Source organism: Staurois parvus, unplaced genomic scaffold (genome assembly GCF_062004578.1).
Source record: "Staurois parvus isolate SC_StPar_1 unplaced genomic scaffold, SC_StPar_1.0 ptg000025l, whole genome shotgun sequence".
Classification (NCBI taxonomy): Eukaryota; Metazoa; Chordata; class Amphibia; order Anura; family Ranidae; genus Staurois; species Staurois parvus.
Genome location: NW_028317821.1, coordinates 3,120,408 through 3,146,358, shown reverse-complemented (window position 1 = coordinate 3,146,358; position 25,951 = coordinate 3,120,408). Strand labels below are relative to the sequence as shown.

Genomic DNA, 25,951 nt, shown 5'->3' with positions numbered 1-25,951 from the left:
CTGGGAGGGATTTACTGTTGAGGGGAGGTATATTGTTGCTCACTGAAGGGTCCATAAATGCTGTGTTGGGAGAGATCTGTTGTTGCTGTCGGGGGGGGGGGGGGGGGTGACTGTTGTTGCTGGGAATCTATTGTTGCTGTAGGAGATGTATTTTATTGTATGGATTTTGCTGGGGGGGTCAATTAATCCTGGGAGGGATCTACTGTTGAGGGGGGGGAGACTTTTGTTGCTCCCTGCTGAAGGGTCCATTGATGCTAGCTGTAGGGAGATCTGTTGTTGCTGTAGGGGGGTCTGTTGCTGCTGGGGGTATTTTGTTGCGGGTGGTCCATTGTTGCGGGGGATCTATTTTGCTGCATGGGGAACAAATCTACTACTTTTCTTGTTATCATTTACAAACCCATACAATTTAATTAGCACCACAAAATGATATTCACTTCTGTGTTCTATTGTTGCTGAGGTGGGTCTTATTTTGCTGGGGGTGTCAATTGTTCCTAGGAGGGATCTACTGTTGAGTTGGGGTCTATTGTTGCTCGCTGCTGAAGAGTCCATTGATGTTGGCTGTGGGGAGATCTGCTGTTGCTCTCTGGGGAGATCTGTTGCTGCTGGGGATCTATTGTTGTTGTAGGTTATCTATCTAACTGCATAGGGATCAATTTTACTGCTTTCCTTTTTATCATTTACAAATCCCGTACAATTTAATTAGCAGCAGAAAGTTATATTTGCTTCTGTATTCTATTGTTGCTGGTGTGGGTCCTATTTTGCTGGGAGGATCAATTGTTCCTGTGGTGGATCTACTGTTGAAAAGGGTTTATTGTTGCTCGCTGCTGATGCTTGCTGTGGGGAGATCTGTTGTTGCCCTTGGGGGTATGCCTGTTGTTGTTTGGGATCTATTGTTGCTGTAGGGGATCTATTTTACTGCTTTTCTTATCACCACAAAATGATACCTGCATCTGTATTCTTTTTAGGAGGTGGCTAGGGGGCGTAACCAAGGGACGGTGCTCAGAAATGGGTAGGGGGGGTGGAGACAAGGTGAGTCTCAGAAAGGGGGAGTTCCTGCACCTATTCTCCAAGAAAAAAAAGCCCTGCCCAAACCTATGCTAAAAGGAAGGCACTGGCATAAAAGCAAGCTTGCAAAAGGACGTCAAATATTTGCTCCAACAGAAGGACGTTATGCCTCCAAGTGAAATGCGCAGAAATGTAAACAAAGAAGTTCAGAGATAGACATGAGCAGCAGCTGGCAGGCATGACTCCACCCCAGCGCCCTCCAGCAGCCTATCAGCTCCTTCCTTTCACTATATCCCTCAGCACTACGCGGGCTTACAGGGGATAAAGAATAGCGCCCCCAAGTGTGCTGCGCCCGCCAGCGCATTGTACGACGGACCCACCATACAAGCAACATGGACTCGCACACACTCCCCCAGTTGCTAGGCAACCAATTAAGATGGCTGCCGGAAATCCGTCAGCTCCGAGCTCACGAATCTGAGCCGTCATTTCCGGTGTCTGGGAGTGACGGGTCAGAAGGCGGAGAGGGAAGATGGCGGCGCCGGAGGAGCGGGAGCTGAGCCAGGAGCAGACCGAAAAACTGCTGCAGTTCCAGGTGAGAGGGCCGAGGGGAGGTCCGGAGGGGGCCCTGTGGTTTCTGAGGAGGGAGGAGAGGCCGGGCCATGGGGCTCAGCCTGGAATCTCACTAGGGGGGCACTAGAAGAGGAGTCACACAGGGCCTTAGCCGTTACTGTCCCAGGTGACCAGGCTGGCCTCCTCCATGGTAGCAGTGTGTGTTCTGTGTGTGTCCTTGCACTACGAGGACATGTGTCCAGCCAGGCACTCCATCATGGCTCCCGTGTTCCATCCATTGTACCCATCTCAGCAGATACTTGGAATTCCTTCAGCTTTGTACACCACTCAATAGTCACTTATTTGGATTAGACCCCCTCCCCCATTGATTTCTATTCGTCTTGTGAATGGTACTCCTGGTGGATACAGAGACCACTAAACCTGCAATGGGCGATCACAGGGACACAGATCCAGACCTCACTCCCCAACACACAAACCAGGGCACCCATGGCAGAGCTTTCTTCCATGGGATCACTAGGCAGGAAGTCAGCACTGTGCTGAACATGGTATGTGTTTGTATCTGTGTTACATCTTCTGTAAACTATTTTGCTCATTCAGCCGTGAACGATCTTATGTTTTGTGGCTTAAGTTTATTTTGCCTTAACTGGCTTTTTCCCCAGTTTGATCAACATGGTCTTTTTTTTTTTTTAATACACATCGTATTTTAGACCCAGTGATCACTGGGTCTCTGTGCTTCTCTATGCAATGCAGGCAGATCATGGTTGATAGAAGAGGCCAGCAGGGTGCTGTATATAGATTCCTGAAAAAAACCACAGCTCTACCTCAGTCCTCCATACAAACATTTGGATGGCTTGTGGGAGGAGTTCTACACATATCAACATTCCTTGCTGCATCGTTTTTCTAGAGTGGTGGGTGTTGCTAGTCAGACTGCCTTAAGCACCCCCCTCCCCCTTTCCGTATGTGATACTGAGCTTCCATGGTTCAAAGGACTGAAAGCCATAACATGAAAGGGGTCTGTCAGTCAGGATAGTTAAGCTGGCCATACACTTTACATTCTGATTGTACAATTTCCTTTACATTTACCAAAACTATATCGTAGGAGGACACACCTCACTCACTCTGTATCCAATCAGGCAGGCCCTTGTTGTAGTTGATGGTAGATCTAAGCCCTGGTTCACACTGAATGCGACTTTGAAATCGCACCACTTCATTTGCAGTTGTGTGATTTCATGTGCAGCTTGCCTGACATCTGTGCAACTTCATGCACAGGTGTCTGCGAGTCGCACACAAAATCGCAAAAATAGTGCATGAATCTTTTTTTCAAAATCGATCCAGCACCGCAAAGTCAGAATCTCACCAATTTGAACGGTTCCATAGGCACAATGGGGTTTATTTACTAAAGCTGGAGAGTCCAAAATCAGACTCCCTTCTGCATAGAAACCAATCAGCTTCTAACCTCAGCTTGTTCAATGAAGCTTTGGCAATGAAACTTGGAAGCTGATTGGTTTCTATGCAGAAGGGAGTCTGATTTTGGACTCTCCAGCTTTAGTAAATAAACCCCAATGTGTCATGCGATTTCCAAGTGGGGAAGAAATGGCTAGATCCTTGGTGGCCAACTTGTGGCCCTCCAGTGCTCAGCCTGTGGCCTTCTGTGCTCCATACCTCACTGCAGATCTGGCAAACATGGATGTTTATATTTATAATGGAGCAGCTGCCAGCAGTCCTACATAAGGCAAACCATAGATGAGTCAAAAATCTGAAAGTTTTGTCAAGCCAAAAACTGAATTCGCTCATACGATTGTGCCATCAATTATTTTGTCTAATAAAACTCCATCATGTTGGATCAGGCACTTTCAATTGCGGAATGAAAATTTAATTTCGCAGTTCGCAGACTAATGATGCGAAAACCGAACAATTCAAAGTTTTTGTTTGGCGTTCGCATTGTCTATAGCCTGGTTAAGTAAGAACTGAGCTTGTTAGTTGGGGAACATTGCAGTGCTAACAGACTGGCACTTACTACTGTGTAAGCAAGCCATGGAAACAGTCAGGTTTGCTTATCACACCACAAGCACTTATCAGCTGCTGTTCTCTTAGGCCACTTCACCCCCTGCCAACCCCCCCATCCCCCGACCCTGTTCCCCCTGTCAGACTCCTCCTCTCCTGGTCTTCTCCCCTCAGTCTAAGTGCTCTGCTCTATTGCTCCTGTTTACCCCCCCTCCCCCGTCTGATCATTCCTGGCCATCTGTGTCCCTGTCAGACCACTCCTTTCTCTTCCTTGACACACACAGCAGATTGCTGGAATTTATAGGTTTGGTTTACCTTCAGCCCAATTTTTTTTATAATTTTATGAATGGGTGTGAAGGTAAACAAAGGCATTCATGTGAATGTTGGTAAGTGTAATGAGGACAATGGTGACTGCTATGAATGGATTTGTTTACAAACACAATTCAGAACGAAATGTAAAAAAAAAAAAAAACCAATAATAAAATGGATACTTTTTAGATAAAATAATTGTCTCCTTTCCAGTTTTTGGTGTATTTTTTATAGGTCAAAATAGCAACTTTAAATATTCGAAGACATTAAGACCCCAGTTACACTGGATGAAAATTTTCATGTGATTTGCGTGCCATGCGACTTGCAAATTGGATGCCAAATCGCACCCTATTGTCCGCAATCCGAGCGGTCATATTGGTCTGGTCCTGATTTGGTCAGAGTCACACTCATTTCTAAAGTAGTACATGTACTACTTTTGGTGTGATTTTCATAGACATCTGTATCAGATGTCTTGCAAATCGCACCTGAAATCGGCACGTCATCCGACTTTGAAATCGTGTGGCTTCACTGTAAGTCGAAGGATTTCAGTGTGGGGTTTGATGTGAGCGGGGGGTAACAGAAGCATGTGACTAGTGTTTAAACTGCAAAAGTTTTTATGGCCCATTTTAGTAACCTTTTTTTTTCCACTAGTTTATTAACTGTTTCAAATGACAAAATACACTAACCATTTGACGACCTGCGTTGTACCCATATGTTGCTGGATTTTAAGTTGTTACACTTGGATGATTTCTGCAGCCACAGGAATAATCCTGGTATTGTTTTTTAGAGCCAATGGTTGGCTTTTTTTTTGTAAAAGCAATCCTAGGGGCTAATTAGCTGTTTGATTGCTCTTACATGTAGCAGGAAGTGAATGTCCCAATTTACTAAAGCTGGCCATGCACTATGCTATATTTTGTTCAATGTCTGCTCAATTTTCTTTAGATTTACCTTCAACTGTGTAGTGCAAGGGCCTGCCTAATTGGATACAACTGAAAGTGTTGTTTGGGTTTGACCTCATATTATATGGTTTTTGGTAAATCTAAAGGAAAAATCTAAAGAAAATTGTATAATGTATGGCCAGCCTAAGTTGACTCCTGTCACAGGGAAAATATATAGGCTCTTTGCCGGACTGATGCTAAATATACAGCCTTCTGACTTCATGCCTGCATGACATGCTGGCCCTTTTCAACATGCTGACATTGAAAAAAGTATGCAGAAGCACTGAGTTAATTTGTTGCATGCTTGTTCCAGATCAGTGACTCCTAATAATTGAAACCTAAGGGTCCGTGACACAGCCAGGGAACTAGCATTTTCACAGAAAGGTTAGCGCTGCCTGTATCTCCTTCTGGTGTACTGTCACCAGCAAGTGTACATCAGAATCAAAGTTAGAGGGACTACTGGCAGCTAGCTGGGTTCTGCTGCCTGCACACATCTTGACATAAAACAGGCTAACAGGAAGAGAGAGTTCCTCTGCCCCCCCTGCTCCTTCATGGTCCAGCCATAGGCAGGTTGTACTGTTGAACTGCATTAGGGGAAAAGTGATAACACCAAATGGTTTGTGCTACCAGACAGGGATGTGTGAATGTGAGGAGTGAGTAGAGAAAATAAATTCTTTTGGGTGTAAAATAGTTCCTGAGTATGCATTACAACTGTTTATTTAGCTGTTTACATCAGGAGAATTTCAGTCTCAACGCAGGTTAGTTTATAGTGTGAGAACAGTTGAGCTCCCAAAATATTACCCCTTACTAATTTCATTTCGGTTTCTAAGGCTGGGACAGGTGCAGATTGGCTAATCTGCTATGCCTGGAAACCCAGAATCATGTATTGTCTGTGCCTGCTCTGTGTTTTAGGAAACCTGTGCAAATAGAAGCAAGTAAGCTGTCTTTGCTGATCAAGGCTATTTACCTTGTTGTACCTGGAACAAATCTGCAGATCAGGAGCACTGAGTTTACTCTGACTTCACAGGGTGCATGGTTGTTCCTTCTTTGTTACTTAAAATGTATTTAAGGTAGAGTCAGCCAGACAAGTAGTGTGTTTTTATTCTTTACAGGATAAGTTCACCACATTTTTCGGGTGGAACATGTAACATGTTCCCATAGCCGCAGGCTATGTTATGTGTTATTGTGAATGAGTGCCTACAAGTCCCAACATCCTTAGCGGCTGTCGGCTTGTAGCTTTCAATGTACTACCACGGCGCTGTGGAGCACTGTGGCAGTTAATGGAAGCTTCCTGTCAGTATATCTGCTTGCTTGTACAACCCGCAGGGCAAGCAGATATTCTGACAGGTCTGCAGGAGACCTGCATGGCATCAGCGATCTACTGATTGCTGGTGCTATGCTTTACAGGCTGTTTTGGACAAAAATAATAAACGCGCATTTTTTTTTTTTACCTGCAAAAAATGTGCATTTATTATTTTTGTCCAAAATGGGAACTTATCCTTTAAATATCATTGTGAGCCTCCAAGATTACCACTGCTTTGCTAAAGAAGCTGAGGGTAAAGGTGATGGACTGGCCAAGCATGTCTCCAGACCTAAACCCTATTGAGTATCTGTGGGGCATCCTCAAACGGAAGGTGGAGGAGAGCAAGGTCTCTAACATACACCAGCTCCGTGATGTCATGGATGAGTGGAAGAGGACTCCAGTGGTAAGCTATGAAGCTCTGGTGAACTCCATGCCCAAGAGGGTTAAGGCAGTGCTGGAAAATAATGGTGGCCACACAAAATATTGACACTTTGGGCCCAATTTGGACATTTTCACTTAGGGGTCTACTCACTTTTGTTGCCAGTGGTTTAGACATTAATGGCTGTGTGTTGAGTTATTTTGAGGGGACAGCAAATTTACACTGTTATACAAGTTGTACACTCACTACTTTACATTGTAGCAAAGTGTCGTTTCTTCAGCGTTGTCACATGAAAAGATAGAATAAAATATTTACAAAAATGTGAGGGGTGTACTCACTTCTGAGATACTGTGTATGTAAAGCGCTGCATAAATTGACTGCGCTATATAAGTACTTTAAATAAAACATTTACAACCATTTTAATGCTTGTTTAGCTATGTAGTTCATAGCCTTGCCTTTTCTACAGATTGTGATTAGGAGCTGCCCCCCACATGCACTATGCCCCAGGCCTCTCTCATTCAGTTATCAGTGGGCAGTAGAGCCTCTGTTTGAGTTGAATGAGACCAGGTGGAGACAGTGGGGTTGATTTATGTACTAAAGGCTGTTTGCATAGCAAAGGCAATGTTGGTAAATAAGGGGAACTTGTGTTTACTTAAGACTCCTTATTGTGCTACAGAAAACAAAAAAAAAAATCAGGTTTTGCTTGTCCATGATTGCTTTAGTAATTGTAACTTCACCTTATTTATTAAATTCACTGTGAACTCAAACACATATTACTGTAATTTATGGTACATACATTGGTGCCCTGCAGTGCCATTGTGTTCATTCAAACCCCAGTGCGCCTGCTTGTAGTTGTTGTGAGCTGTGGTGCACTGCTGCAAATGCTGCATGCATAGTCCGATGTGATGCATTATGTAGCACTTTACCCACTTCACCGCTGGAAGATTTTTCCCCCTTCATGACCTGGACATTTTTGCTATTCAGCACTGTGCTAATTTAACTGTCAGTTGTTTGGTCTTGCAGCACTATACACAAATTACATTTTATATAATTTTTTCTTCACAAAAATAGAGCTTTCTTTTCATGGTATTTGACCACCACTGGGTTTTTTTTTTTTTACATTTTTATTATATAATGTAAAAAATACAGACAATTTTGAAAATAAAAATTCTTTTATAAAACATGTCCAATAAAAACAAAAATCAAATTTCCTCCTAAATTTGGGACAAATTTTATTCTGCTACATGTCTTTGGTAACAAAAACCCCCAATAAAGTGTATATTAAAGGTAGAGAATGGGAATTGGATACTGACTGATGAAGCTGTTGAATAGTGATTTGGAAACTAGAAGCTGATCAGCTTTGAGGTTGAGCAGTCCATATGACAGCTGCTAGGCCTGTTTGAAGGCACCTGTCACCTTCACACAATAAAGGCATTATTTTTTTTTTTCTGAACCATTATACAGTATAGTATTTTTATATTTGGGAATCGTGATTAGAGTTGTTGCCTTTTTTTATTAGTGTTTAATAGTAAATTGACACAACATTCTGGTGAATAAAACAAACATTGAAACTTTCCCACATTAGATTGTTTTGCACACTGAGTATTTTATGTGCCTTAAATTGTATTTCTAGAAACACATTTTGTTAAGCCAGGGCTAAACAATTCCCAAGATCCCAGATAGCCAGCTTGTGTAAAAGTCAGCAAACAAGTATGCGCCAAAGATTTGTAAGGACAATTATGACATGCAGATTTTATTTTCCTTGCACAGACCCCCTTACCCCCCAAAACAGATATTGGGGTTTATGGTAGCAACATACAAAGAAATACATATGGGCTAGAGAAGACATTTTGCTGTCTAACAAGGGTTTAAAATTAAAAAATATATATATATAAAATATACACACATGTTAAAATAAGTATTGAACATGTCATTATTTTTCTCAGTAGATATATTTCTAAAGGAGCTATTGACATTTTCACCACATGTCGACAACAACCCATGTAATACATAAATACAAGTAAACCAAACCAAATATGTTCAGAAATTAAGTTATGTGTAATATGGAATGACACAGGAAAAAAAGTATTGAACACATGAAGAAAAGGAGGTGCAAAAAGGCATGAAAAGCCAACACACCAGCTGAAATCTATCAGTAATTAGAAAACAATCCTACCTCTTGGCAGTGCAAATTAATATCATCTGGTTCAGTCCCAACTGATGGCCTATAAAAAGGCGTCTCGTTACCAAGGTGTCACACAAGAAACATCTCATGATGGGTAAAAAGTAAAGAGCTCTCTCAAGACCTTTTCAACCTTATTGTTGAAAAATATACTGATGGCATTGGTTACAGAAGGATTTCTAAACTTTTGAATGTTCCAGTGAGCACTGTTGGGGCCATAATCTGGAAGTGGAAAGAACATAATTTCACCATAAACCTGCCAACACCAGGTGCTCCTCACAAGATTTCTGACCGAGGAGTGAAAATAATTATCAGAAGAGTTGTCCAAGGACCACTTGTGGAGAGCTTCAGAAAGAACTGGCATTAGCAGGTACAATTGTTTCACAGAAAACAATGAGTAATGCAATCAACCACCATGGCCTGTTTTCATGCTCCCCACGCAAGACTCCATTGCTAAAGCAAAAGCATATTGAAACTTGTTTAAAATTTGCTGCACAACATTTAGACAAGCCTGTGAAATACTGAGAGAATATAGTCTGGTCAGATGAGGCCAAAATTAAACTCTTTGGATGCCATAATACACAACATGTTTGGAGGTCAAATGGCACTGCACATCACCCCAAAACCACCATACCAACAGTGAAGTTTGGAGGTGGGAACATCATGGTGTGGGGCTGTTTTTCAGCATACGGTACTGGCAAACTTCATATAATAGAAGGAACAATGAATGGAAAAATGTACCAAGACATCCTTGATAAAAATCTGCTGCCATCTACCAGGATGATGAAAATGAAACGAGGGTGGGCATTTCAGCAAGACAAAGATTCCAAACACAAAGCCAAGGAAAATCTCAATTGGTTTCAAAGAAAGAAAGGAAAATAAATGTGCTAGAATGGCCCAGCCAATCGCCTGACTTAAATCCAATAGAAAATCTGTGAAATGAATTCAAGATCAGAGTTCATTGAAGACGCCCACAGAACCTTCATGATTTGAAGACTGTGGAAGAATGGGCCAAAATCACACCTGAGCAATGTACGCGACTAGTTTCTCCATACAGGAGGCATCTAGAAGCTGTCATAAACAACAAAGGATTTTGTTTGAAGTATTAAATTTCAGTAAGCGTGTACAACACTTTTTCTCCCTGTGTCATTTCATTTTATTACACATAACTTTAATTTCTGAACTTATTTGTTTTGGTTTCCTTGTATGTTTTGGATTGCATAGGTTGTTACGGACATGTGGCGAAAATTTCATGTCAGTAGCACCCCTACAAAATATATTTACTGAGAAAAATGGGGACGTGTTCAATACTTTGTGTGTGTGTGTGTATATATGTATATATATATGTGTGTATATGTGTGTATATATATATATATATATGTATATGTGTGTATATATATGTATATGTGTGTGTATGTATATATATATATATATATATATATATATATATATATATATATATATATATATATATATATATATAAAATATTAGAAACACACACTGGGTGAAGAAAATAATCATCCCCTTTAAAATAGTCACCTTTTGCTTTGCAGCCTGAAATGAAGACTGACACATACAGTGGGTATAGAGAATAATCACCCCCCCCCCCCCCCTTTAACCTCCTTGGCGGTATGATTCTTTCCGATTTTTGGTGCTGAAAGCGGTACCATTATTTTGCATGGAAATGTGTAGTTTTTTTTTTTTGTAGGCTGTAATTTTTAGGAATAACTCGCTGAAATCTGTCCGAACAAGAGTCTAGTAAACATCCCGGGTAGGATAAAATTTGAAACACGAAATCATAAATTATAATTTAATAAATACTCATAAAAAATAACAATATAATAATACATTTAATTCAATAATATAATCAAACCAAAAACACTGAAATTTGAAATAGAGCACCAAGTTCGCACATTGCTGAGCTCAGTCGCAAAATCGTTTTCAGTGTCTGATGACTAATTTCCCCCACGAATCATTATCACTCAATTCTGCAAGTGGTTCTGATTTACTATCGCTGTTCTCTAGCTGATCTAAACCGCTTTTGACCTAAAGGGACACTTTTTGGACGCCATGGACGTTTCTCAGTTTCCAGGCAGAAAGAACAGACAAAATGCAGGCAGGGCACAGGACAAAGCACTTGGGACAAAATGTATGTGAAATTGGTTGAGACAGCAATGTTTTACTATGTAAAATGTAAAAAAAAAAAAAAAAAGACATTTTTTTAAATTTCCCGGCGGTGGCGGCGCCCGTACGTCCCGACGTCACAGGGACAGGACACAGAAGCCGGATGCCGGCATCGGCTGGAGGAGATGGCCGGGGATGCTGCAGGGGACACATCGTGGGAGCGCAGGGTAAGGTAAGTGAAGAACAAATGCCGGAGCAGTGCCGCATGGTATTCTGTCCAGGACAGGCTCAAGGTTTATTTACCTTTATGTATTCTATGCATGGAGATAAAAAACCTTCTCTGCTGCAGGATCCCCCCAGCCTCCCCTTGTTCTTACCTGAGTGTGATCTGATCCAGCGTTGTGCATGATAGCAGCAGCTCTCGCCACTGTCTCACTCCTTATTGGGCAGATTGTTGAGCTGTTGGTTCTGGCAGACCCACCTGTGGTTTCCATTTCGGATGCTTCTGTAGAAATGAGCTGAAATTGGAGCTGTGTATTGCTAGCTTGCCTGTTGGACCCTGACCAGCAGAGGAAGAATCCTTCTAGACCTGTCTTTTTAAAATGGTGGTGGTACAGAGACTTTTCCTTAGTTTTAAAGCAGAGGAGAAAGAAGATCAGGAACAGATTTTGTGGCTAGAAAGTGCCCGAAAAACACATCATAGAATCTTGCATTTGTTGACACAGATTCTAATATTTGCCACAGTAAACTGGCATCTAGGATTTTTGGGTCTTGGTATAATTTCAAAGTTTTGCTGTAATGCTTGTAATATTTAATCTGAAAACATTTTTCCCCTCCTTTTTTTTTCCAGGACTTGACCGGAATAGAGTCAATGGACCAATGTCGCCAAACCTTGCAACAGCACAACTGGAATATAGAGGTATATGCACATAAACTAGGTTAAGAAGAAGAGGAATGGATATAATGATGTTAAATTTGGTTTATCTAATTTTTAGGCAGCTGTCCAGGACAGACTGAATGAACAGGAGGGTGTTCCTAGTGTTTTTAACACAGCACCAAACCGGCCCCTGCAAGTGAATACAGCCGACCATAGAGTATACAGTTATGTCGTGTCCCGGCCACAGCCCAGGGTGAGTAGAGAAAATAGTCGCCAAACTGAAACAAGAATGTGTAGAGGAACTAATCACATGTAGAATTTTTATTTTCCTATCTTCACTGATATAGTAAGTGTAAGAATCTAACTGCTTTTCTTGGCAATAGTGAAAACTGAAGTTTCAGATGCTAGGATAAATGTGAGCTATATAATATGGTTGTTTTGTTTTAGGGGCTTCTGGGCTGGGGTTACTACCTGATCATGCTTCCATTCCGCATCACATATTACACACTACTTGATATATTTAGGTAAGTTGCTTATATTTTTCTATAAGCCATTTTACAGGGGGAACCTGTACAAAAATGTATATTTTTTTCAATTTTAGGTTTGCTCTTCGTTTTATTCGACCAGACCCTCGTAGCCGAGTTACTGACCCTGTTGGGGACATAGTCTCCTTTATACAGATGTTTGAAGAGAAGTATGGCAGAACACACCCCGTGTTTTACCAGGGGACCTATAGTCAGGTAACACTTACCATTCTGGGAAGGCTGGATTTAAATGTAGTTTCTATTTAAAGCAAATTGTAGTAAATATAAAGATTGTAAAGTGAGAGCTTCTCTATTGGTCCATAACTGTGATGGTCAGTCTCACTGACTGAGTGGGATAGGGTGGCCATAGCTCTGACTTTAGAAATTAAGTCATTTGTATAATGGTGTCCCTGGTTTCAGGGTGCTCTGGTGCATTCAAATATTGTAAAACTTCATGTGTGCTATGAGGCTAATATACCAAATGTGTTTTTCCTGAGACTTGTCCTTATAGCCACAAAGTAAACCCGTCTAGAAACTGAAAGAGAAGAAAGCTTAAAGTGGAACATTTACGAATAACAGTTTGATGTTCAAAAAGAACATACATTCCACATTAATAATTAGCGTGTTCTGTAAATTGCCTCCAGCATTGCTCCTGTTTCTATTTTCCTTCTGGATGCTGCCATTTTATTGAAGCCCAGGGCAGTCATTTCCTTATTAGAAACTCTCCTTGCCTTTATCTCAAAAACTACAGTCTATATCACATTCTTCAATTAAAATGTGTGCATTTCCAGCTTTGATTGTATGTCTTGGCTCAGTTCAAGAGGAAGGCTGCAGAAGCTTAACAGTGCTAAAGTTCACAGGCTACCAACTGTTAAAAAAAAAAAGTCACAGGCTGCACAGAGAGAATTGAGAGAATATCAGGGAGATAAGACCCTATACTTGTAAGTTTAATTATTTTGTGTCTCCTTGGCAGCAGAGTTTGCCCTGTCACATCTCCTGCTTTTCTCTTCTCACTCTCTCCCTAATTTGTGTTCCCTCCACACAGTCATTGTTATCCCTGTTGCTTTCTTCTCTCTTCAGCAACAGTTCATTTTAAAACTGTCAGCTGATTGGCCTCTAGTGGCTCTGATTTTAGCAGTGTGTGGCAGTGCCTTGCTGGATTTAAAACAGTATAGGCACTTATTTTGATTGTTTTACATAGCTCATGTATCAGGATTTAACTTTTTTGACTGCATTTCCACTTTAACTGTTATTCCTTTTAAGCTTTAAATCCCTGTCTAATGAAAACCAGAAAAATATACTATAGCCGACACTTATGACAGTAGTGTGAAAACTTTTTCTTCCTATTTTACAGAATGGCTATATAAAGTTTTATCATTTGTAGGGAATAAGGCAATATGCATATTACATATTTATTTCGCACTACATACCTCCACCTTCCTGTTTAGAATGTACATTATTCTATTAGCACTTTGCTAACCCATTATTTCCTATGATAACTGACCAGCACAGTTATGTCTTTACATGTAATATAAAAAAAAAGTCTGTCTTATTCCTGATTATAGCCTATTCTGATATTGCTGATAATTCACCGTTAACGGTGTTGTCTGTTATGGCAGGCTCTTAATGATGCCAAACAGGAGCTGCGGTTTTTGCTGGTGTATCTGCATGGGGAGGATCATCAGGATTCTGATGAGTTTTGCAGGTGAGCTTTGTTCTCTGTTATATTTATTTTTTGCTTGTAGACTTGAGTATGTTTTCTGCTTATCTAACCTGTTGACGTGTCCTATATCCTGAGAATTTTTGTTTTGAAACATGCTTCTGCTTATACTTGCTACCCAGCCTTTTTCAACAGACCCACTTTAATCATTGCCATGTGAAGACAAAACTGCTTTGTGCATCTTTGTCTGGTAACACGTTACAAGACTGTTGCACATGCACTGGACTATTTTCTACCAGAGTGTGATGCATGTTAAGAGACTGCTGTATAAGATAGTGTTGGCAAGAAATAGTCATGTTACTAGAGATGGCGATGTTAACTGAGAGGTGCATATCAAAAAAGAATGCTGTAACATTACATGAGAATACTATAAAGTGAAGAAGCGTGTTACTGATGGGAGGTTTATTTACTGTTCTACAGGCAGTCAACTTCCATTGTATGAGACAGATGACTGCTGAGATTGCATCTTACTATACCTTTTTTTCTTTTGGAAGTAGTGCTTTCTGCATTGACACATTGCCGAGATCCACCCTTTAGTTCTGTAACTGGCATCACAACTCGTATGATTTATCCATAGTGGAATAACTAAGAAAGTATCACTGCACACAGTGCTGGTTGTCGGTGTTCACATGCTTCTATGTGTTGTTTGCATTTAGTGGAAATGTAACCACTTGCCCTCCAGAGGATTTACTCCCCTTCCTGACCAGGCCATTTTTTGCGATACAACGCTGCGTTACTTTAATTGACAATAGCGCGGTCATGCAATGCTGTACTTAAATTTATGTAATTTTTTTTTCTCACAAATAGAATTTTCTTTTGGTGGTATTAGATCACCTCTGCGTTTTTTTTTATTCTTTGCGCTATAAACAAAAAAATACCAACAATTTTGGAAAAAAAATATTTTTGACATTTTGCTACAAAACACATCCAATAAAAAAATGTAAAAAATAAAATTTCTTCATACATATAGGCCAAAATGTATTTTGCTATATGTCTTTGATAGGGAAAAAAACCCAATATGTGTTAATTGGTTTACGTGAATAGCTTCTACAAATGGCAGTGTGTGTGTATATATACTGGCGGCGATTAGCAACCGCGGTGGGCATTCTGACACTGGGTGGGAACTGCCAATGACATCCCCAATGAAACTAATAGTAATCAGTGCTAATAAAAAGCACTGTCACTGTACTAATGACACTGGGCAGGAAAGGTTTAACATCTGGGGCAATCAAAGGGTTAACATTGTGTTGTGTTTTACTATGCACACATGCTGCTTTGTATTGCTCTGCTGTGCAGAGCAATACAAAGCAGCATGCTCGTGCTGACAAGGGAGAGATTTGTGCTTACACGCAGACCTCTGCCCTGTCAGTTTTGCCAACTATCATCAAGTCCCGGCTGGGAGCTGGTGATTGACATGCTGAGGAGCCAATAGCGGCGCAGGTAGGGAGCACGCGTGCAGGCCCCCTACCTGGAAATGCAAATTGTGTGTATTTATACGTGATTTTACGCATCCCTGCCACCCTGTAGCAGTACTTCTGCTATAGGGCGATCTGGAAGTGGTTAAACAAATAAAGATCTCAAGACTGGTGTACTGAATTATTAATGCGGCTTGAACTAAGACCTTAATCATTTAACTTGTACTACCTAATGTGCCCTACTGCAAGTTGGGTAAATCACATGGATCTGACCTGATGAACTGCCTCAGCCTGAAGGCTTTGTGATAAAGTATATATTTTTTTTTTCTTCTGCTGTAGGAACACCCTATGCACATCAGAGGTTTCTCAGTTCATCAACAGCAGAATGCTGTTTTGGGCATGCTCTACTAACAAGCCAGAGGGATTCAGAGGTGAATGTGTAGCTGTGCTAAAAGTTTGCATTGTGTAAAATGTGTATATTTTAGTAATTAATATTTTTTGTTTTTTAGTTTCCCAGGCTCTTCGTGAGAACACTTACCCATTCTTAGCCATGATAACGCTGAAGGACCGCCGAATGACGGTGGTGGGAAGGCTGGAAGGTTTAATTCAACCCCAGGACCTAATTAACCAACTGACTTTCATTATGGATGCCAACCAAACCTACTTAGTGTCTGAGAGACTGGAAAGGTTAGGATAATTTATTTGTAAAATTGCATCGTATTTGCTGGTAAACTTTGAGAAAGTTCTCTTACAAAGAATGAACACAATGGGATTGATCTACTAATGGTAGACAATTTGTGCACTGTAAGTGCTGTTGCTCTAGATTTGAGGGGAAGCTCTACTGATTTCTATCATCCAATCATGTATAAGCAGAAATGTTGTGATTTGTTTTTTTTTCTTGCATGTGGTTGGATATTCTTTGCAAGTGAAGCTTTACCTCACTTACTAAGCTCTGGAGCAACTGCACTTGCAGTGCACAGTATATTTGCCTTTAGTAAATCAACCCCACGTGGTTGCTTCAATTTAAACCTGTTGATAAAAGGGCAAAAAGATATATTTTATTACCTGGCATTGACAAGTAATGTGTCCATTCATGACCACTGTACAATTTACCTACATCACCAAATGAAAAATGTACCTATTAGTTCTTTGTTTCTATTTGTATCCTCATTTGGGAGATTTCCCCTCACTTCCCGTTTTTACAGGCACCCCAGGAAGATGGAGAAAATCATTGCAACAGAGCACAGACAGCAGTAAAGCCATGCAATCATGGTTGATATTGCATGATGTATAAAAAAAAAAAAAGTGATTGGACAGTACTGTATTAGCTATATGGCTTTAAAGTACTTTGAATTTGGTGCAGCCTTATATGTGTGCCATGCACTATATTTGCCTACTAAAACTTTGTTAGTGTGGCATAAACACATGACTAATGTTCATGTGAAGTTACACTATCAAATATACAAGAGTTAAGGTGTGGTTCCAGGAGTTTTATCTCCATGTTTAGTCTGCTTTTTGACTTGCAGTGGCCTGCAGCTGTCCTGCATTTTCCATCTGTTAAAAAGGATGATAAAAATCACAACTTTATGAATACACCCTTGGATAAAAAGGACCACTTTATAATTGTTTTCATTTTCAGGGAGGAGAGAAACCAGACTCAGGTCCTGAGGCAGCAACAGGATGAAGCATACCTAGCTTCCCTGAGAGCTGATCAGGAGAAGGAACGTAAGAAGAGGGAGAAGCAGGAGCAAAAGAGAAGAGAGGAAGAAGAGGCACAGCTCAGGCAGCTGGCAGAGGAGAGGAAGAAAAGGGTAATGTTCACAAACTGACACTAACAAAGTACAGCTAACTTATTTTTATTCTTTATACCTGAGAACCACATTTTATTTCAAGTTAAACTTTAGTATGCAATCTCATTATAAAGAACAGAGACCAGTAATTTCCAGCGTGGTTACCCTAGTTCAGCCTTTATCAACCCTTTCAACACTGAGGAACACTTGAAATAACTTTCTGGTGTCGGGGAACCCCTGTTATAAATTTCTCTATCTACATCTTATGATACATTGTGAGATGGTCAGTGGGAAGAATGCTCCTCACACTCGTGGTCATTGGGAAGAATTACCCCCTTACAGATGGCTAAAAAGACCTATGAGGCCATTGGGAACTTATCTGAGAGGCAGAAAATGTTCATTGCTCAAGGAACCCCTAGCAACCTCTGGAGGAACCCTAGGGTTCCATGGAACCCTGGTTGAGAAACCCTGCCCTAATTCTGCTCTGTGTCCCCTACCCTTAAGTTGGCTCACAATATGATAAAAGTTGGGATTCTGGTATAGATTTGGAAAGATTTGTGTGTACCTGTACGGCATAAGTTTGCTTTACACCTCTTTTCTGTCGACATACAGTTTTATATCATGGTCTGGTAAATTTGTATTCTTTTAAATTACACTTCTAGTACATGAAATAATTGGAACAGGCACAAGCTGTAGTTTTTTTTAAATGAGTGCCTTTCAATATACCGTATATACTCGAGTATAAGCCGAGTTTTTCAGCATATTTTTTGTGCTGAAAAACGGCCCCCTCGGCTTATACTCGAGTCAACGTCTGCAGGGGGGGCGCGAGGCTCCGTCAAGGGGGGCGCGTACAGGGGTGGGCAGAGGGCTGCTGTCTCTTACCTGGCTCCGGTCCCAGTCCCACGATGATCCATCCAGGAAGCGCTGCTCCTTCCGTCACTCCGGCCACTCCCTCACTCCTGCCGCTCGGCTCCGCCTCCTCACTGGTGATTGGCCGCCAGAACTGTAGCTCAGGAAAGGTACACAGGCGGCCAATCACGGGCGAGGAGGCAGAGCCGAGCGGACCCGCGAAAATCGAGTGAGGGAGAGGCCGGAGTGAAGAAGGACAGCTGACAGGTAAGTGTGCAGTGCAGAGGTGCTGCTGCAACCACATATGCTGGCTGCAGCAGCACCATACTGCAACAGGGGTCAGCAAGTGTCATTGGTGTCAGTGGGAGGAATAGTGCCGCATCATTGGTGTCACTGACACCAACGATGGGGCACTATTCCTCCCACTGACACCAATGATGGGGCACTATTCCTCCCACTGACACCAATAATGGGGCACTATTCCTCCCACTGACACCAATGATGGGGCACTATTCCTCCCACTGATACTAATGATGGGGCATTATTCCTCCCACTGACACCAACGATGGGGCACTATTCCTCCCAGTGATACCAATGATGGGGCACTATTCCTCCCACTGACACCAACGATGGGGCACTATTCCTCCAACTGATACTAATGATGGGGCATTATTCCTCCCACTGACACCAACGATGGGGCACTATTCCTCCCACTGATACCAATGATTCCCACCCTCGGCTTATACTCGAGTCAATAGTTTTTCCCAGTTTTTTGTGGTAAAATTAGGTACCTCGGCTTATATTCGGGTCGGCTTATACTCGAGTGTATATACGGTAGGCAGAACTATGAGCAAAGATGTATGTATGTAGATATATATTACACATACACACGTTGGCCCACCCTTTTCAGCTATACCAGCTTCAGCTCTTCTGGGAAGGCCATCCACAAGGTTTAGGAGTGTGTATATGGGAATGTTTGACCATTCTTCTAGAAGGGCATTTGTGAGGTTAGGCATTGATGTTGAACGAGAAGGCCTGGCTCCCAGCCTCTGCTCTAGTTCATCCCAAAGGTGTTCTATCGGGTTGAGGTCAGGACTCTTTGCAGGCCAGTCACTTTCCTCCATCCCAAACTCGCTCATCCATGTCTTTGTGCACTGTTCATGTTGAAACAGGACGGGGCCATCCCCAAACTGTTCCCACAAAGTTGGGAGCATGAAATTGTCCAAAATGTCTTGGTATGCCTTCAACGGAACTAAGTGGCTAAGCCCAACCCCTGAAAAACAACCCCACAATATAATTCCCCTCCACCAAACTTTACACTTGGCACAGTGCAGTCAGACAAGTACTGTTTTCCTGGCAACCGCCAAACCCAGACATGTCCATTGGATTGCCAGACAGAGAAGCGTGATTGGTCAATCCAGAGAAAACGTCTCCACTGCTCCGAGTCCAGTGGCGGTGTGCTTTACACCACTGAATCCAACGCTTTGCATTGTAGTTGGTGATATAAGACTTGGATGCAGCTGCTCGGCAATGAAACCCATTCCATGAAGCTCTCTACGCACTGTTGTGCTAATCTGAAGGCCACACAAAATTTGGAGGTCTTTAGCCATTGACTCTGCAGACAGTTGGCAACTCCTGCGCGCTGTTGCACGTCACCATGCGCTGACCCCGCTCTTGTCATTTTAAGTGGCTTACCACTTTGTGGCTGAGTTGCTGTTGTTCCCAGTTGCTTCCACTTTGTTATAATACCACTAACAGGTTTTTTTTTTTACAAACTTTGATTTAACAACCTTCTTGTTAAATCATAGTATTGGAACTTACACAGCAGATGAAACAGAACTTCAGCAGTCAATTCTCAAATAGTCACTCCTTAGTCACCTCTCTTCCTAGCCTGTGATTAAACAGTAGTGTAGGTAAGCCTTGTGTTTAATCCTACTGTAAGCAAATTCACAGTGTGCAATGTAACGGAGTACCGACTGTCTCGTCTTAGAGTTCTTGTGAGGCTACAGTACAGGGTAGTACAGGAAGCAGATGTAAAAAAATAATCCAGTATTTATACTAGCTGTATTTTTAACATGCATGCTTTTTTTTTTTTTTTTAATTAACTACTGTAGAAATACGGCGGCAGGGCGACACGGGCAGACAAAACCACATTTTAAAACGTGTGTTTTGTAAACTGGGTGCGCGCCGCCACCCTATCTGTCCCGCCGATCACCGCCGCGGATGTCAGTCGCCGGATCACAGCCGGTCCTTACCGGCTTTTTCCCGGCGATCGGCGGCAAACAGTGACATACAGCACAGCTGCAGTAGCTGTGCTTTCTGTCACTTCCCTGACAGCTCGAGGACGAGCTGATCGAGAAAGAAGAAGAGTTTCTCTCTCTCGATCAGCGGTGTCCCATGCAGCACACACCCCCGCCCCCTAGTAAACACTCCCCCTCACACAGATAACCCTTCCCTGCAAAATAAAGTTAACCCCTTCCTCCCCAGTGTCATTAGTACAGTGTCAGTTTTTTATTTTTTTGCACTGATCACTGTATTAGTGTTTTTGGGGATGTCAGTGACCCCAAGTCAGTACCCCCCAATGTCAGAATGTCCGCCGCAGTCCCGCCATAGGTTGCCGCCATAAGTCGCTGATCGCCGCCATTATTAGTATAAAAAAAAAAAAAAAAAATCCCAGTATGTTTCCCGCCGTTTGTAAACGCTATAACTTTCACGTAAACCAATTAATTTACACGTATTGTTTTTTTTTTTTTTTTTTTAGCAAAGACATGTCGCAGAATGCATTTTGGCAGAAATTTATGACTAAATTTGATTTTTAAATTTTTTTTTACTGGACATGTTTTATAGCAAAAAGTCCAAAATATTGTTTTTTTCCCTCAAAATTGTCAGCCTTTTTTTTATAGCGCAAAAAATAAAAACCGCACAGGCAATCAAATACCACCAAAAGAAAGCTCAATTTGTGGGGAAAAAAAGATGTAAATTTCATTTATGTACCATATTGCATGACCGCGCAATTGTCCGTTAAACTAGCGCAGCGCTGTATAGCAGAAAAATGGCGTAAATTGCAGTATCTATACCATAGTTTGTAGACGCTATAACTTCCACACAAAGCAATCAATATACACTCATTGGGATTTTTTTCACCAAAAACATGTAGCAGAATACATTTTGGCCTAAATTTATAACCAACTTTGAGTTTACTGTATATTTTTTATAGCTGAGAGTAAAAAATATTGTTTTTCTTCAAACTTTTTGGCCTTTTTTTGTTTATAGCGTGAAAAATAAAAAGCGCAAGATTATCAAATACCACCGAAAGAAAGCTCTGTTTGTGTGAAAAAAAATTTCGTTTGGGTGCAGCATTGCATGACCGCGCAATTATCAGTTGAATTCGTGCAGCGCCGAGTAGCAAAAAGAGGCCTGGTCATTAAGGGGGGTAAATCCTCTGGAGCTCAAGTGGTTAATATATTGAATTAACCCCTTCATGGCTTAGGTCAAAACAAACCTTAATACCCAGACCCAATTTTGCAACTTTCACATTTGTGAGTATAACTGTACATATAATTGTATCTACTTGGTGTATCCAGGTGAATGTATACCTTATTTTTTTTAGTAAAGATTGCATTTTCATTTGGTAGTAAATGTTAATGGATATCTCTTGATATTGTGTTTATTATGAAAAGAAAACTGGCCCTAAATAATTTTAAAAAATGTCAATTTTAGTCTTCTATTTTTGTGCCATTACCACTACCCACCAACATAAAAAAATAAGCAAAATAAATTCTCCTACTCCTGTCAGTTGTGTAGATACCACATTTGTGTGCATGAGAGGCTATCACAGCCATTATGTGATCAGGACTCGGTTCCCCTGGGTCCCAATTGTTAGTACGAGACTCGGGGCTGTCATCGGCAAACACTAGAGCCCATATATGCAGCTCCTAGGCTTTAAAGTCAACTTCATGGATGCCGTATATATGTTATGCGGTCATGAAGGTGTTCAGTATCAATTACTAAAATATTTATCTGAAGTTTTTCTTTAATTTCTGACATGTTCCGCAGACCCTGCAAGAAGAAAAGGAACGCAGGTCAGAGTGTCTTCCTGCAGAGCCACAGCCGGACCATCCTGACAGCGTGAAAATCGGTTTTAAGATGCCAAATGATACTAGAGTGGAGCGGAGGTTCCTCTTCACACAGCCCCTATCAGTAAGTCCACCATTTCTAGTGATGCACTCATTTGCCACATCTATCACTAGGGCAGCAAAGTAGTATAGTGGTTAGCACATGTGTCTTGTAGCAATGGGGTTCTCAAAACCCAACCAGGACACTATCTCCATGGAGCTTTGCATGTTTTCTCTTTGCTTGTGTGGTGTATCCCTCTGAATCCTCTCACAAACCAAAGACATGCTGGGAGGTAAATTGAGAGGTGTGTATTTAAGGTTTTTCACCTTACTGCATTAAGATGAAATACTGTCTATGGTGCAGCTCCCCCACAGCCCGTTCCTTTCTTACATGAGCACACTGCGATCCAGCAGTGTGCACAAGAGCAGCGGCCTGCTTTCTCCCTCCTCTTTGGGCAGATTGATGGCAGCAGGAGCCCCCCCAATCTGTGTTAATGAATGCAGACAGAGCAGCTCAGGAGCATGCCCGCACTGGTGTCCTCATGGAAAGTGGCTTTCATTGGGGGCATCCGCCGAAGAGAAGAGGCCAGGAGCTCCGATGAGGGACCCCAGGAGAAGAGAATTGGGGCTGCGCTGTGCAAAAGCATTGCACAGATCAAATAAGTATGGACATATTAAGTTAATTGGAAAAAAAACCAAAAAACTGAAGGTTTAATATCACTTTACCACTATATAAATACAGGACACTTGTCCCCCACTTGTGAACCAGCAATATGTTATCCCTTACGAGGTGAGTTGCAGCCTTGTTTGCAGGTGATAGTTTGTGGAGCTAAGCTCTCTGTGGTACTGCACAGAAAGGTATTTGTTTTATGATTTTACATTTCGTTTTCAATATGACCAATTTGTAGTGTTTTTTATTTATTTTTTTTTTAGGTGATTCATGATTTCCTTTTCTCTCTGAAAGAGACCCCGGAGCATTTCCAGATAGTGGCAAATTTTCCTCGTAGGGTGTTGCCGTGCCTTCCCAGTGAGGAAGCCCCTGTGCCTCCAACCCTTCAGGAGGCTGGACTTGGCCGCTCACAGCTTCTCTTTGTACAGGATCTAACGGACGAATAACAGAGTTTTATTTTTATCCCCAAGGAAATTTGGGGCAGAAGAAAAAGGAAAAAATAAGCAGGTAGGAGTGAAAGAGAGATATGAATTCTCTTGACATCATTTATTTTTGTTTTTTTAACTGCTGCTACTGACTTTGGATCCAGGCCTCGCCTAAGGAAGGAGGGGAAGGTAGCATGCAGCAGTGGACTGATTTCCCCATTGGAAGGGGATGAAGACAAATACAACAATGCAGGGAGTTTGTTGCAGGGTCCCATTTGGCATTTCCAAAGTGATCAGATTGTCTGTCTGCATAGGGGTGTGCATAGCCTTGCATGCCTTTCCACCTCAGTTAAGGAGGACTGTCTCTGTGGAGTATACACTTACATCCATGCCTCTAACAGGTTCTGCAGGAGCATACCTTCTGTCATTTCTGTTTGAGGAACAAGAGGAAATTACCTTCCTCACTTTGTATAAAGCAGTTTTCTTTTTTTTTCTTTTTTTTTTTTTTCTTTTTGTTGTTGCTTTCTAAAAGACCAAAGGAGAGAAGTTGGCAGCTGTCCTTGCTCTGAGATGAAATGATTTTCGGCAGATCCAGCTGGAAGAGTGTATTGTGGCATCTCGCTTTGGGATTAAGGGGTCCTGGTTAATCCCAACCCCTTTTAGTGTAATAAAGGCAATATATAGTGACTGGTCTACCTGCTTAGATGCCTTCTTGTCACTAGTATTCTGTATGTCCCAACTGGACTATATTCAAGAAAATAATTTATTCCAGATATAAATTAAAAACATTTTAGAGTTTGTTTTTCTCTGTGTGAAATGTTTGTGAGTACCACCAGGGACTACAATGATGAGTCATTCCTGTAAAGAGCATGTTCCAGTCCATTAAAGGGGAATCTGTTGTGCACTTGTTGTTAATTGAATCACTATCTGAAAGATGGTATTTGTTCGGCATGGCCTAACATGTCTAATATAGAATGGAGTGACACATTTTCTACACTGAGTAACAACAGCCATCATCCTATTTCAAAGCCGATAGAAAACAAGTAATTTTTTTTTTTAAGTGCAACAAATAAATTCCAGAGGATATCTAAAATGAAGGGCAAAAATGTAATATGTCGCAGCTCATGAGTCCTTAGTTGTAGTGACTGAGTTAGTTTTCTTATCTTCTGCGAGTACAGTAAAATACCTGTTCATAATTTTAGTAATCTTATGGCCTTGTATTTTTTGAGGACTGAACTTAGATCTCAAACCATCAGCTTTCTCCGTTATCTTTTGTTATCTACAGTGAAGGAAATAAGTATTTGATCCCTTGCTGATTTTGAATGTTTGCCCACTCGCAAATAAATGACCAGTCTAAAAATCGAATGGTAGGTGTATTGTAACACTGAGAGACAGAATAGCAACAAAAAATTCAAAAGAAATGCATGTCTAACAAATGATGCACTGATTTGCATGTTCATAAGGGAAATAAGTATTTGATCCCCTTCACAAAACATGACTTAGTACTTGGTGGCAAATCCTTTTATTGGCAATCACAGAGGTCAGATGTTTCCTGTAGTTGGCCACCAGGTTTGCACACATCTCAGGAGGGATTTTGGGTCACTCTTCTTGGCAGATCCTCTCCAAGTCGTTAAGGTTTGGTGGATGACGTTTGGCAACTCGAACTTTCAGCTCCCTCCACAGATTTTCAATCGGATTAAGGTCTGTAGACTGGCTAGGCCATTCCAGGACTTAAATGTGCTTCTTCTTGAGCCACTCCTTTGTTGCCTTTGCCGTGTGTTTTGGGTCATTGTCATGCTGGAACACCCATCCACGACCCATTTTCAATGCCCTGGCTGAGGGAAGATGGTTCTCACCCAAGATTTGACAGTACATTGCCCCATCCATCGTCCCTTTGATGCGGTGCAGTTGTCCTCTCCCCTTAGAAGAAAAAAACACCCCCAAAGCAGAATGTTTCCACCACCATGTTTGACAGTTGGGATGGTGTTCTTGGGGTCATAGGCAGCATTCCTCCTCCTCCAAACAATGCAAGTTGAGTTGATGCCAAAGAGCTCGATTTTGGTCTCATCTGACCACAACACTTTTTCAACCAGTCGTCCTCTACATCATTCAGATGTTCAGTGGCAAACTTCAGATGGGCCTGGACATGTGCTTTCTTGAGCAGAGGGACCTTGCAGGCACTGCAGGATTTCAATCCTTGTCGGCGTAGTGTGTTACCAATTGTTTTCTTGGTGAATGTGGTCCCAGCTGCCTGGAGATCATTGACAAGATCCTCACTTGTAGTTCTGGGATGATTCCTCACTGTTCTCATGATTGACACTCCACGAGGTGAGATCTTGCATGGTGCACCAAACTTAGGGAGACCGACAGTTGTTTTGTATTTCTTCCATTTGCGAATGATTGCACAAACTGTTGTCACCATCTCACCAAGCTGCTTGGCGATCGTTTGGTAGCCCAGTCCAGCCTTGTGTAGGTCTACAATCTTTGTCCCTGACATCCTTGGACAGCTCTTTGGTCTTTGCCATGGTGAAGAGTTTGGAATCTGATCGTTTGATTGCTCCTGTGGACAGGTGTCTTTTATACAGGTAACAAAATGAGATTAGCAGCACTCCCTTTAAGAGACTGCTTCTAATCTCAGCTTGTTACCTGTATAAAAGACACCTGGTAGCCAGAAATCCTGCTGAATATTAGGGGATCAAATACTTATTTCCCTCATGAACATGCAAATCAGTGCATCATTTGTTAGACATG

The 25,951-nt window shown here is 41.6% G+C and overlaps 1 protein-coding gene across 1 annotated transcript; it reads left to right on the top strand.

Annotated features, from left to right (window-relative positions):
- The first annotated feature begins 1,491 nt into the window (after window positions 1–1,491).
- On the top strand, window positions 1,492–23,998 carry FAF2 (Fas associated factor family member 2). The gene is made up of 11 exons (XM_089693749.1): window positions 1,492–1,597; window positions 11,666–11,734; window positions 11,811–11,945; window positions 12,140–12,216; window positions 12,294–12,432; window positions 13,836–13,921; window positions 15,691–15,782; window positions 15,861–16,038; window positions 16,991–17,162; window positions 22,047–22,190; window positions 23,039–23,998. The coding sequence occupies exons 1-11, from the start codon at window positions 1,535–1,537 to the stop codon at window positions 23,219–23,221; spliced, it is 1,338 nt and encodes a 445-aa protein (XP_089549875.1). The 5' UTR covers window positions 1,492–1,534; the 3' UTR covers window positions 23,222–23,998.
- Window positions 23,999–25,951: the final 1,953 nt, after the last annotated feature.